Raw genomic sequence first — 12,622 nt, 5'->3', positions numbered from 1 at the left:
AAGGTTCCAAAAAAGAAAAAAAAATTGTGAAAAACTCATGTCGACCTTTTTCCATGTCGACCTAAGGTGTGTCGACCAATTGGTGTCGACCTAAGGTGTGTCGACCTTTTTGTTGTCGACCTGCAGTCCGGATACCGTACACATACGTACACCTTAGTGTAATAAGGAAGCTTTCATCCCCTTCATACCGCCAGTGTTTGGGTCTGTGGCAGGCAATGCAGCTTGCAGCCCGCCGCGCTCTTTAGCCGCCACATGACACCGGGGACCCGAATTCAGCGTCATTAGAGCAAAGGTATCCAAGGCATAATGTCTAATGAATGTGTTAATGGAAGACCATGTGGCTGCCTTACATATCTGTTCTGCTGAAGCAACACGTTGTGCTGCCCATGATGGACGTACCTTACAAGTAGAGTGAGCAGAGACATTAGCCGGAACAGGGAGTTCAGCGTGAGAATATGCTTCTGAAATAGTCACCCGAAGCCACCTCGCCAGTGTCTGCTTATCAGCAGGCCATCCTCTCTTGTGAAATCCGTAGAGAATGAAGAGAGTATCTTTCTTTCTGATGGCACTGGTACGATCCACGTAGATCCTTAAGGCACTGACCAGCACTGACCGCGTCCAGCGATGCATCTCCCACAGAAAGGAATGCCAGAACTACAATTTCTATGTTAAGGTGAAATTTAGACACCACCTTGGGAAGATACCTAGATTTAGTTCTGAGAACCACGCTATCTGGATAAAAAAAAAAAATCAGAAATGGAGGACAATAACTTTATTAAGTGGTTCAAACGAGGCAACTTGAAGGGTCTTTAGGACTAAACTTAAATCCCAAGGCACTGTAGGAGGAATAAAAGGAGGTTGAATGCGCAGCATTCCATGGAAAAAAGTATGCACATCCTATAGGTTGGAAATTTTCTTTTGGAACCATACAGTCAATGCTGACACTTGCACTCTCAAGGAAGCCACCTTCAAACCTTTGTTCCATTCCTGCTTGAAGGAATGCTAAGACCCTGGAAACTCTGAAAGACCCAGGTGTCCATTTTCCATTCACTGCACCAATGAATATATTTTTGCCATATTCAGTGATAAATGCGAGCTGAGGAAGGTTTCTCTGCTCTGATCATTGTTTGAATTACCTGTTGTGAGAATGCTCTCGACTTCAGGATAGAGGTCTCAAGAGCCACACCGCCAAAGACAGTCGATCCAGATGTCTTTGATAACAAGGACCCTGCGTCAGTAGATCTGGGCGTTGAGGGAGAAAGAATAGAGAATCCATCGACATTCTCTGCAGATCTCTGTACCAATGTCTTCTAGGCCAAGCCAGAGCTATTAGTATCACGGCACCCTTTCCTTGCTTTATCTTTCTCACCACCCTGGGTAATAAGGTGATTGGAGGAAACACATAGGCCAGAAAAAGTCCCATCTCACCGACAGGGCATCCACAAAGATCGCTCTGTGATCCTTTGTTCTTGACCCATATGCGAGAACTTTGTTGTTCTGACGGGATGCCATGAGATCTATCTCTGGCAACCCCCACTTGTCGACTAGAGTTTGGAAGACCTCCGGGTGTAGAGCCCATTCGCTTGCCTGAATGGCGTGTCGACTGAGAAAATCCACTTCCCAGTTTAGGACTCCCGACACGAACATTGCGGACAAGGCTGGATGATTAAGTTCTGCCCAATGTAGTGTGCGACTTACCTCCTTCATATCTTTTTGGCTGCGCGTTCCTCCTTGATGGTTGAGGTACGATACTGCTGTAGCATTGTCCGAGCGGATCTGAACTGGTTTTCCATGAAGGATGTCCTTTGTCTGAATCAGTGCCATGTATATGGCCCGAAGTTCCAATGTATTTACTGGCAGGCAACTTTCTTCCTTGTTCCATTGCCCCTGGAAACAAAACCTTCCTGACACTGCTACCCAGACCTGGAGACTGGCATCTGTTGTCAGAATCTCCCAATCTGATATCCAAAAGGGTCTCCCTTTGTCCAGATGGGATATCTGTAGCCACCAGGCTAACGACCTCCTTACTTCCACCATAAAGGACCATAGTCTGCATTTTTATCTGATGAAACCCATTCCATTTGGCAAGGATCACATACTGCAGAGGTCTTGAGTGGAACTGAGCATACTCCACCATTACGAATGTTAACACCATCAATCCCATCACACGCATTGCTGCGTGAATGGATACCCTTTGACTGTGTAGCAGCTCCTGAATCCTTGACTGAACTTTGGATATCTTGTTCAGAGGTAAAAATACTCTTTGAAGGCTTGAATCCAGTACAGCCCCTAAGTAAGTCATCTGCTGTGACGGAACCAGAGACTATTTTACCCAATTTATGAGCCACCTGTGCTTCTGCAGACACGTTATTCTCTGTTGCAGATGACACAGGAGCAATTCCTGAGACTGTGCCAGGAGATAAGCTGCCATTACCACCATAATTTTGGTAAATACTCTGGGGGCTGTGGCTAACCCAAAAGGTAGGACCTGGAACTGAAAATGCTGTTGGAGGATAACGAACCTGAGATAGCACTGATGGGAATGTGCTACAGGAACATGTAGGTAAGCATCCTGGATATCCAGGGATACCATATAATCCCCTGGCTCCATGGCCAAAATGATGGAACGTAAAGTCTCCATATGAAACCGAGGTACTCAACTGTACTTGTTCAGCACTTTGAGACTGAGTATGGGCTGGAATGACCCATTGGCTTCTGAACTAGAAACAGGTTAGAGTAAAAACCCTGTCCTCGTTGTGCAGGAGAAACTGGAATGATTACCCCTGAATGAAGCAATTTCTGAACTGCCTCTTGCAAAGTCCTGGCCTGGTACAAAAAACAAACAAACAAAAAAACCACATTTGTGGAAGGTGTTTCTTGAAGGCAAATGCATAACCGAGAGATACCGCTTCCTGCACCCAGGCATCTGTTGTAGACTGCTGCCAGATCTAAGCAAACTGAAGAAGTCGGCCCCCCACCCTGGAATCCCCCAAGTGGAGGGCCGCATCAACAGGCTGATGGCTTATTTTCTGTTTTACCAACCGGTCCTCTGGTAGCCCAATGCTTTTTAGTCTTACCAGACTTCTTGTATTGGGGCTGTTTGCCATCACTTTTCCCTTTAGCTTTTCCTTGAGACCGAAAGGGCAGAAAAGCTGGAACTTTAGGTTTGAATATGTAATTGGAAGGGAACTTTACTTTCTTGGGAGTCTGCTTCTGACTCCAAAATATCGGTCAATTCTTTCCCAAAAAGAATATCTCCAGAGAAAGGTAAAAGCTCCAAAACCTTTTTAGATTATGAATCAGCTTTCCATGTACGTAGCCAAACTGCTCTGCGAGGGGCTACTGTTGAAGCTGATGCACCGGAGGCAATTGTACCCATATCCAAAGCTGCTTCTTCCAAGAACATCGCAGCCTGTTTTATATGTGCCATATGGGATTTTTGCTCTCTAGAAGCTATTGAAAGATCTCCTTTCAACGCATCAGCCCAGGCAGCCACTGCTTTTGCCATCCAAGCTGAAGCCATGGCTTGTCTTATGACTGCCCCAGATAGGGGGGGGGGGGAATGGTATTTTAAAAAACCATCCACTCTCCTATACGTGACATCATTTAATGATGTTGAAGGCAGTGATAATGTAGATTTTCGCACTAATCGAATCACGTGCATATCTACCTTGGGAGCCACCTCCCTCTTTAAACAATCCCCAGCTGGAAGAGGATAATTGGAATTCCATTTCCTAGGAATTCTAAACTTCTTACTGGGCATAACCCAAGCCTCTTCCATGATTTCCGTCAGCTGATCTGATCCAGGAAACTCAGTCTTAACTGTTTTGGAACGTTTAAACACAGGTGCCTTGGATTTGAAAGACAAACATGCGAGTGTTGGTGTTGCTGTGAGTGTATCTTCCTCACCCTTGCCGCTCTTAGACATGATAAATAATCAAACCTTACACAGTGTACTACACAATTTGTGACTGTAATCACTTTAAGACTCGTTAAAGTGGCATACAATCCGACCCTATGCTATACACCAGCATTGAGGATAGGAATAGATAGAAAAAAAACGGACAAAATTATAGTTAAATCAGCAATAAGCAATATGAGCACATAATCAACTACAGATACATTTCAAGTATGTAGGAGAAACACATTACTGCATTACTTTATAAAAGTTTTAACCATATTCAGATGCATAGCGAAAGAAACCACAGTAATATTATCAGACTCATATGCATTATGCACTTATCCAACTATTCGTACTCAAAAGGTAGATAAAGACTTAGTGCTGTACAACCCATTTACAGTAGAGTGGGATACAAGTAGACTTACCCCGCTTCCAGGATCGATCAATACATTAGCGAACACTGAGTGGATCTAGGCGCTATTAGTGTGCACCGGCGCTCCGTGAACCTACAGTGAACACAGATGCCCAAGTGAACTATACTGCGACTGGGTCCCTTAGTACACAGCGTCTTAGACGGAAGCGAGAAAACAGTTCATGGCGGGAGACTGAGGAAACTGGTCATGATCCGACTCCCCACTGCTGAGATCAGCCCTAGGGATCGTGGCCTCCTACTACTCCTGGAACCTATGATCCCTAAGGGCTAGCGCTGGTGCACCCGAGGTGGCAGCCGCGTCAGCGACTGTTTGGTAGTCTCCTCCCAAAACCGTGCAGCGGTGTCCGTATTCCCCCTCTAAGCGGGACCGATACCTTACCTTCTCCCCGTGCTCCAGCGACAGCCTGGTAACGTCTGCTGGACCTGCCAGTATATCCGACACAGACGCCCGCCTAAACAGCACTGTACTCGTGAGAAAGCGTTGTTGCGGCCCGGCGGAGAGTTGTTGGAGTGACTCTTTCTAAGGTACGTATAAAACGCTTTTTAGAAAGATCACTAAAAAAAATAGTAAGACTATAAAAATAAAGTAAGAAAGCTTATGGCTGCTAAAAACCAGCAGCCCATTGACCATGGTACGGCTTCTGCCGCACCAAACAAAAAACTGATTTGTCTGAGCCAGGATGCGTGGATACATGGACGGGCTCACTGCATGCTGGGAGGCCAAAAAGCTTTGACCGAGTGGTGCAAATCTGCTGTTGCTTCATCATATCCCAATGTTATCCTGTGGATAACCTGTGGACTCTGCGTAGAAAGCTCCTGTGAGCCGTGATTCCGGCTGGTGGCATTTGTCATCAGCAGTCGAGATTCTGACGTCGGTATCCTGACCACCGAGATCCCGACCAGCTCTTCTCCTCAGCGTGCTGGGCTGCAGTATGGTCATGGAGGTGCTTAAAATACAATTCTTTCTAGTATTTGTTTCTAAGGGTGCTTGACCACGCCTCCTGTGATTAGGCCACACTCCCAGAAAAGTACCTGGGCCCAGCCCGTCTCTCTACTGCCCTGATCCCAACTACCAGCAATTTAACTGCATCCCAGTCAAACAGTATTGCAGGCAAGGTTGCACAAATCATGGGTATACAATATTGCAAATATTAACACCTTTAGTTTGTAATGAAAGGCTAAAATGTAGTAAGACGCAGTTAGCTCCAGTATGGTACAGAGCCACACACTGTGTACCACATAGGTAGTGAACTATGGGGTCTCTTCATGAAGCACTGAAAAGTGTGGAGAAGTGAGCCAGTGGAGAAGTTGCCCATGGCAACCAATCAGTGTTGAGGTAACATTTAAAAAATGCATTCTATAAAATTATACGTAGCAGCTGATTGGTTGCGATGGGCAACTTCTCCACTGGCTCGCCTCTTCACACTTTTTACTGCTTCATGAATGTATGAGCAGAGCGCTTACCTATACCTGGATGTAAGGAAGGAAAGGGACGTCTGCTGTTGGGTCTGATACGTGTAGCAGTTTCACACACAGGATCAGAACCCAATGAGAGTGCCTGATATAAGATTATGTAGTATAGTAATTGTATGGGAAAGAAACAAACTTGATGCTGCTTCCTGCTGTGTATGTGTACCACAGTGAACAACTGGTGAGCAGCACTCTTCTTTTCCCAAATCAGAGGGAGATATAGATGGTAAAACATGCATGGGTATATTAATAGCTCCTGTATACCCTGATGTTATTATACAGTGCAGGGTGCTACAAAGAGAAACACACTGTGGTAAGCCCATGAAACAGCAAGATACCTGTATGGCTCCTATGTAAAATAGCCACTATAAAGATGTAATTTGTGTTGAGAATAACAAAGTATGCATGTTGTAAATCTTTACAGGTAACCACATAAAAAGCAATCTTGAAGAGCTAGGTAAACTGAAAAAATATTAGGCTACATTAGGAATGCATCATAGATATATTTATTTTTTCAGAGTCCTGATCATATTATAGCGGCAGCTCCTTTGTAAGCTGAACCAGTTTTCTTAACAATGAAGCATATTAGTAACATAGTATTTGAGGTTGAAAAGAGGAAAAATGCCCATCGCGTTCAACCTGTTATTGTATTAAGTTGAGTTGATTTTAATGCAACTGCAGAAGATGTTTTATGACTAGTTAACTACAAAAACACGTTATACCCAGATTAACAACTTCAATATTTTAAGTGTTGTAGCCTTGGATATCCTTTTCAATCAGAAATTCATCTAGTCCCCTTTTAAATGCATTTACAGTGTCCATCATTAATTCACTAGAAGTATGAAGTACAAAGTGGCACCTAAACAGTCACTGCATGGCTCGTCTCAGTGGGTTTTATTCAACTTACCATCTAAATATCTGTTGTTGTATTTTTTGTAGGCACCAACTGCATCTTCCTTTCTGACAAACACAACTTCCGCAACACCTGGGCTCAGTAAGCGGGCACGCTTCAGGGCTCCACATACACAGAATAACTCCTGTAACCATTATAAGCACAAATGATTCATTGAGCTTGCACAAAATATGTTGAATCATAAGTATAAATATATAAATATATCCATGTGCCTTTCAAAGGGGTAGGTATAACAGCAGGCACAATGTAATTCAAACGCTAACATTCCATTAAATCTAATTATTTTATAAAGTGAATCACCCAACCATAGAAGCGGTGTGGACCAAGATCGACAGTCAAAATTTCAACTGTCAATAGGTCGACAGTTACATAAGGTAGACAGTGCATAAGGTCGACATGAAAAACGAGTTTTATGGTAAGAACTTACCCTTGTTAAAACTCTTTCTGCGAGGTACACTGGGCTCCACAAGTCTGGACAATGGGGTGTAGAGTAGGATCTTGATCCGAGGCACCAACAGGCTCAAAGCTTTGACTATTCCCAGAATGCACAGCTCCGCCTCCTCTATAACCCAGCCTCCCAGCACAGGAGCTCAGTTTAGTTAACCAGCACAATGCAGTAGCAGGAAAAGAGATGACAACGGTTAGTAGCCACATACACCACACTCTCACGACAAGAGAAGTGTTAGCGGCTAATGCCATATCAACCCAAAGAAGCCAAGTGCGTCAGGGTGGGCGCCTTGTGGAGCCCAGTGTACCTCGCAGAAAGAGTTTTAACAAGGGTAAGTTCTTACCATAAAACTCGTTTTCTGCTGCAGGGTACACTGGGCTCCACAAGTCTGGACAATGGGGATGTCCTAAAGCAGTTCCTTATGGGAGGGGACGCACTGTAGCGGGCACAAGAACCCGGCGTCCAAAGGAAGCATCCTGGGAAGCGGCAGTATTGAAGGCATAGAACCTTATGAACGTGTTCCCGGAGGACCACGTAGCCGCCTTGCACAATTGGTCAATGGTCGCACCACGTTGGGCCACCCAAGAAGGTCCAACAGACCGAGTAGAATGGGCCGTGATGTGAACAGGAGCTGACAGACCAGCCTTCACATAAGCATGCACAATCACCATTCTAATCCACCTGGCCAGGGTCTGCTTTTGAGCAAGCCAGCCACGTTTGTGAAATCCAAACAAAACAAAGAGAATCAGCCTTTCGAATAGAAGCAGTTCTCTTCACATAGATACAGAGGGCCCGTACCACATCCAAAAACAGCTCTTTGGGAGACAAACCAGGAGAGACAAAAGCTGGAACCACAATCTCCCGATTAAGGTGGAACGAAGAAACCAGCTTAGGTAAATATCCGGGACGAGTCCTAAGAACAGCCCGGTCACGGTGAAAAATCAGATATGGGGAACTACAAGACAAGGCACCCAAATCCGACACTCTTCTAGCAGAGGCAATAGCCATCAAGAACACCACCTTAAGGGAAAGCCACTTAAGGTCAGCTTGAACCAAGAGGTTCAAATGGAGGCTCCTGCAACGCCTCCAAAACCACCGACAAGTCCCAAGGTGCCACAAGCGGGACATAGGGAGGTTGGATACGCAACACACCCTGAGTGAAAGTATGAACATCAGGTAAAGTCACAATTTTTCACTGAAACCCCACCGAAAAGGCAGAAATATGAACCTTGAGAGAGGCCAGACGCAGGCCTAAATCTAGGCCCTGCTGTAGAAAAGCCAAAAGTTTGGCTGTACTAAACTTGGAAGCGTCATAATGGTTAGATGCGCACCAAACAAAGTAGGAATGCCAGACCCGTTGGTAAATCCGAGCAGAGGCCGGTTTCTGGGCCCGCACCATAGTTTTAATGACCTCTTCAGAAAAACCCTTAGCTCTTAAGACGGAAGCTTCAAGAGCCACGCCGTCAAAGACAGCCGGGCTAGGTCCTGGTAGACACAGGAGCCCTGAACGAGGAGGTCTGGGCGTTGTGGAAGTAGAAGTGGACGCTCTGACGATAGGCCTTGCAGGTCTGAGAACCAGTGCCGTCTGGGCCACGCCGGAGCTATGAGAAGCAGATTTCCTTTTTCTTGCTTGAACTTCCGAATTACCCTGGGCAGGAGTGACACCGGAGGGAACACGTACGGCAGCCGAAACCTCCACGGCACTGCCAGCGCATCCACGAATGCTGCTTGAGGATCCCTTGTCCTTGCTCCGAAGACCGTAACCTTGTGATTGTGTCGAAACGCCATCAGATCCACATCTGGAGGACCCCACCTTTCCACGAGGAGTTGAAACACTTCTGGATGGAGGCCCCACTCGCCAGCATGCACGTCCTGACGACTGAGAAAGTCCACTTCCCAATTCAGGACTGCCGGAATGAATATTGCCGATATTGCCGGTAGATGGCGTTCTGCCCAACGTAGAATCCGTGAGGCTTCCTTCATTGCCAAACGGCTTCGAGTGCCGCCTTGATGATTTATGTAAGCCACGGTGGTGGCGTTGTCAGACTGTACTTGAACAGGACGGTTCTGAATCAAATGCTGGGCTAGGTTCAACGCATTGTAGACCGCCCGCAATTCCAGAATGTTGATCGAGAGGAGAGATTCCTCCTTGGTCCACCGACCCTGAAGGGAGTGTTGCTCCAGCACCGCGCCCCAACCTCTTAGACTGGCATCTGTCGTCAACAGGACCCAGTTGGATATAAAGAAGGGACGGTCTCTGCACAATTGTCGGTCCAGGAGCAACCAGAGCAGCGACAGACGGACCTCCGGAGTCAGAGAGATTATGTGAGACCTGATCTGGTGAGGCAGGCCGTCCCACTTGGCTAGAATCAGCTTCTGGAGGGGGCGAGAATGGAATGGAGCATACTCCACCATGTCGAATGCTGACACCATGAGGCCCAGCACCTGCATTGCCGAATGTATCGACACTTGCGGACGAGAAAGGAAGCAACGAATCCTGTCCTGAAGTTTCAGGACTTTCTCCTGAGACAAGAACAACCTCTAGTTGTGAGTGTCTAACAGTGCTCCCAGATGCACCATGCTCTGAGCAGGGACCAGGGAGGATTTCTTCCAGTTGATGAGCCACCCGTGGGCTTGTAGTAACTGGACCGTCATATCCAGATGACGCAGGAGAAGATCTGGAAAATTTGCCAGGATTAACAAGTCGTCCAGATACGGCAGTATCCTGACCCCTTGACGGCGGAGTACCACCGTCATCACAGCCATAACTTTTGGTGAAGACTCTGAGCCATTCTTAAACCAAAAGGTAACGCGAAACTGGTAATGGAGGTTGCCAATAGCGAACCTCAGGTATTGTCGATGTGACACTGCTATAGGAATATGCAAGTAAGCATCCTTTATGTCCAGGGAGACCAGAGCCGGCCTTAGGCATAGGCAAACTAGGCAAATGCCTAGGGCATTTGGTATGCTTAGGGGCACCAGCAGCTTCTGCTGATTAAAATGATATGCAGCATGCCTATATTCTGTGTGACTGCGGTTGCATCTGCATACGAAATGCTACGTTGCAGCGTATTCCTGGAAATCACTGTAATGTAGCATTTTGTATGCAGATTCAGCCGCAGTCACACACACAGAATATAGGCATGCTGCATATCATTTTAATCAGCAGAAGCTGCTTGTGCATCATAGCCACATAGCAATGCAAATAATATGATGCATTTTCATAGACAAAAGGCACCCGACGTTAGCAGAGCTCCCAGCTGACTCATGCCAGGCATAACCTGCAGAACTAGCAGCGGTGCTAGGAGGCACCAGCCAAAATTCTTGCCTAGGGCATCATATTGGTTAGGGCCGGCTCTGAGGGAGACCATGTAGTCCCCAGGTTCCAAGGACAGAACTATAGAGCGAAGGGTTTCCATACGGAACTTGGAAACCTTCACAAACTTGTTCAGTGCCTTGAGGTTGAGAATGGGCCGGGAGGACCTATTCGGTTTCGGGACTAGAAACAGCGGAGAATAGTACCCCAGGCCCCTCTGAGCAAGAGGCACCTGTACTACGACTCCTGTATCCAGGAGGGTCTGTACCACCGAATGCAGAGTGTTTGCCTTTGTCTGGTCCGACGGGACGTCTGTCTGGCAAAATCGATGAGGGGGTCGGTTTTTGAAGGCTATGGCATAACCTCGAGTGACGACTTCCCGTACCCAGGCATCTGAAGTAGTCTTCAACCATTTCCTGGGTATACCCTAGAAGCCGGCCCCCCCACCCTGGGATCCCCCAGGGGGAGGCCCGCCCCGTCATGCGGCAGGCTTATCGGTCTTGGCTGCTGGCTGACGGGCAGCCCAGGCTCTTTTGGGCTTCGGCTTACCAGGTTTGGAAGTGCGGGCCTGCTTATGGTACGCCTGACCTTTTGCTTTACCTGAAGGACGAAAGGGGCGAAAGGACGTGCCTTTGGCCTTCGACACAGAAGGAGCTGTATTAGGCAGACAGGCAGTTTTGGCAGTAGCCAAGTCAGCCACTATCTTATTTAAGTCCTCCCTAAACAGAATATCCCCCTTGAAAGGGAGTACCTCCAGAGTTTCTCTAGAGTACAGATCCACAGACCAGGATCTCAGCCACAATATCCTGCGAGCCAGGACTGACGTAGTAGAGGCCTTAGCTGCTAGGATACCGGCATCAGAAGCCGCCTCTTTAATATAGCAAGAAGCTGTGACAATATATGACAAGCATTGTCTAGCATGATCAGAGGAGATTTCAGCCTCTAACTCCAAGGCCCATGCTTCAATAGCCTCTGCCGCCCATGTAGCTGCAATAGTGGGCCTTTGTGCAGCACCCGTGAGGGTGTAAATCGCTTTTAGACAACCCTAGACACGTTTATCCGTAGGCTCTTTTAGAGACGTGACGGTAGTGACAGGTAGAGCTGAGGAAACCACCATCCTAGCCACATGTGAGTCTACTGAGTAGGCGTTTCCCAATTCTTAGACAGGTTCCTGACGTATATCCACTAGGTGGTCAGAGTGAGGTAAAACTTGTTTAATCACCTTCTGACGCTTGAACCTATCTGGTTTCTTAGGAGGAACGGATGGCTCGGGATCATCCGTAATCTGCAGAATTAACTTAATAGCCTCCAAAAGATCAGGAACATCCACATGTGAACTACCCTCCCCATCAGCCGTATCCGAGTCAGAACCTGTGGGGTCAGTGTATGTGCTGTCTTCATCAGACGAGGTGTCAGTGACAGCAGTGGATTGTGAGGAGACGAGCGCTCGCTTAGAGGACCTCTTGGACTTAGGCGAGCGTTGGTCAGACTTTTTAGTAGTCAGGGACTGGTTCAACTTCTTTAATTGAGCAGATAAATCGTCCGCCCACGGCGGGTTAGCTGCAGGGACCACATACGGTTGTACCGGCATTGGGGGTCCCATAGGGAGTGTTAGTTTATGAACTAGCGTATGCAGAAGCGCGGAAAAAGCGGCCCACGGAGGGTCAGTATGTGCCTCCGTTGCCACAGTCCCACTGGGGGGGGGCAAGAAGCCCCCAGAACCAGAGCCCACAGCTGCTATATTCTCCCCATATGTGCCTGTGGCTTCAGCAACACCAGCAGTCTGTTCCGCCCCAGAACCGTTACCCTCAGAAGCAGACATGATATAACTTGCAGTATGAGGTAACACAGTACAATTATTAGCAGCACTATATCCCTAAACCCAAACCCCTGCGCAGTGTAGTCAGCACCAGCAGAGATAAAGGCGAGATATGGTGACTAAATCACAGAGAAAAATACGTAATACAGTATATCTTTGTGAAAATCCTATATTAAATAACACCTGACGCACCAAGTCCCCTTATGTTATAGAATATAGGGATAGCAAGTTGAGTGAAAGACACGAGATGGACACCACTCAGCTATCAATGCACACATAGTTTGTACAATGCAGAGGTTATTACTGACATAATACTGCACTG

At 47.0% G+C, this 12,622-nt stretch overlaps 1 protein-coding gene across 2 annotated transcripts in view; it reads right to left on the bottom strand.

Annotated features, from left to right (window-relative positions):
* POLDIP3 (DNA polymerase delta interacting protein 3) overlaps positions 1-12,622 on the bottom strand; it is a 207,942-nt gene that overhangs the window by 62,681 nt on the left and 132,639 nt on the right. For both annotated transcript variants that reach the window (XM_063940391.1, XM_063940392.1), the window contains exon 7: positions 6,712-6,841. In XM_063940391.1, the coding sequence (XP_063796461.1) occupies positions 6,712-6,841 (130 nt within the window). The remainder of the gene's footprint in view (positions 1-6,711; positions 6,842-12,622) is intronic.

This window comes from Pseudophryne corroboree, chromosome 9, assembly GCF_028390025.1.
Source record: "Pseudophryne corroboree isolate aPseCor3 chromosome 9, aPseCor3.hap2, whole genome shotgun sequence".
Classification (NCBI taxonomy): domain Eukaryota; kingdom Metazoa; phylum Chordata; class Amphibia; order Anura; family Myobatrachidae; genus Pseudophryne; species Pseudophryne corroboree.
Note: the sequence above shows the minus strand (reverse complement) of the source record. Positions and strands in the feature narration are given on the sequence as shown.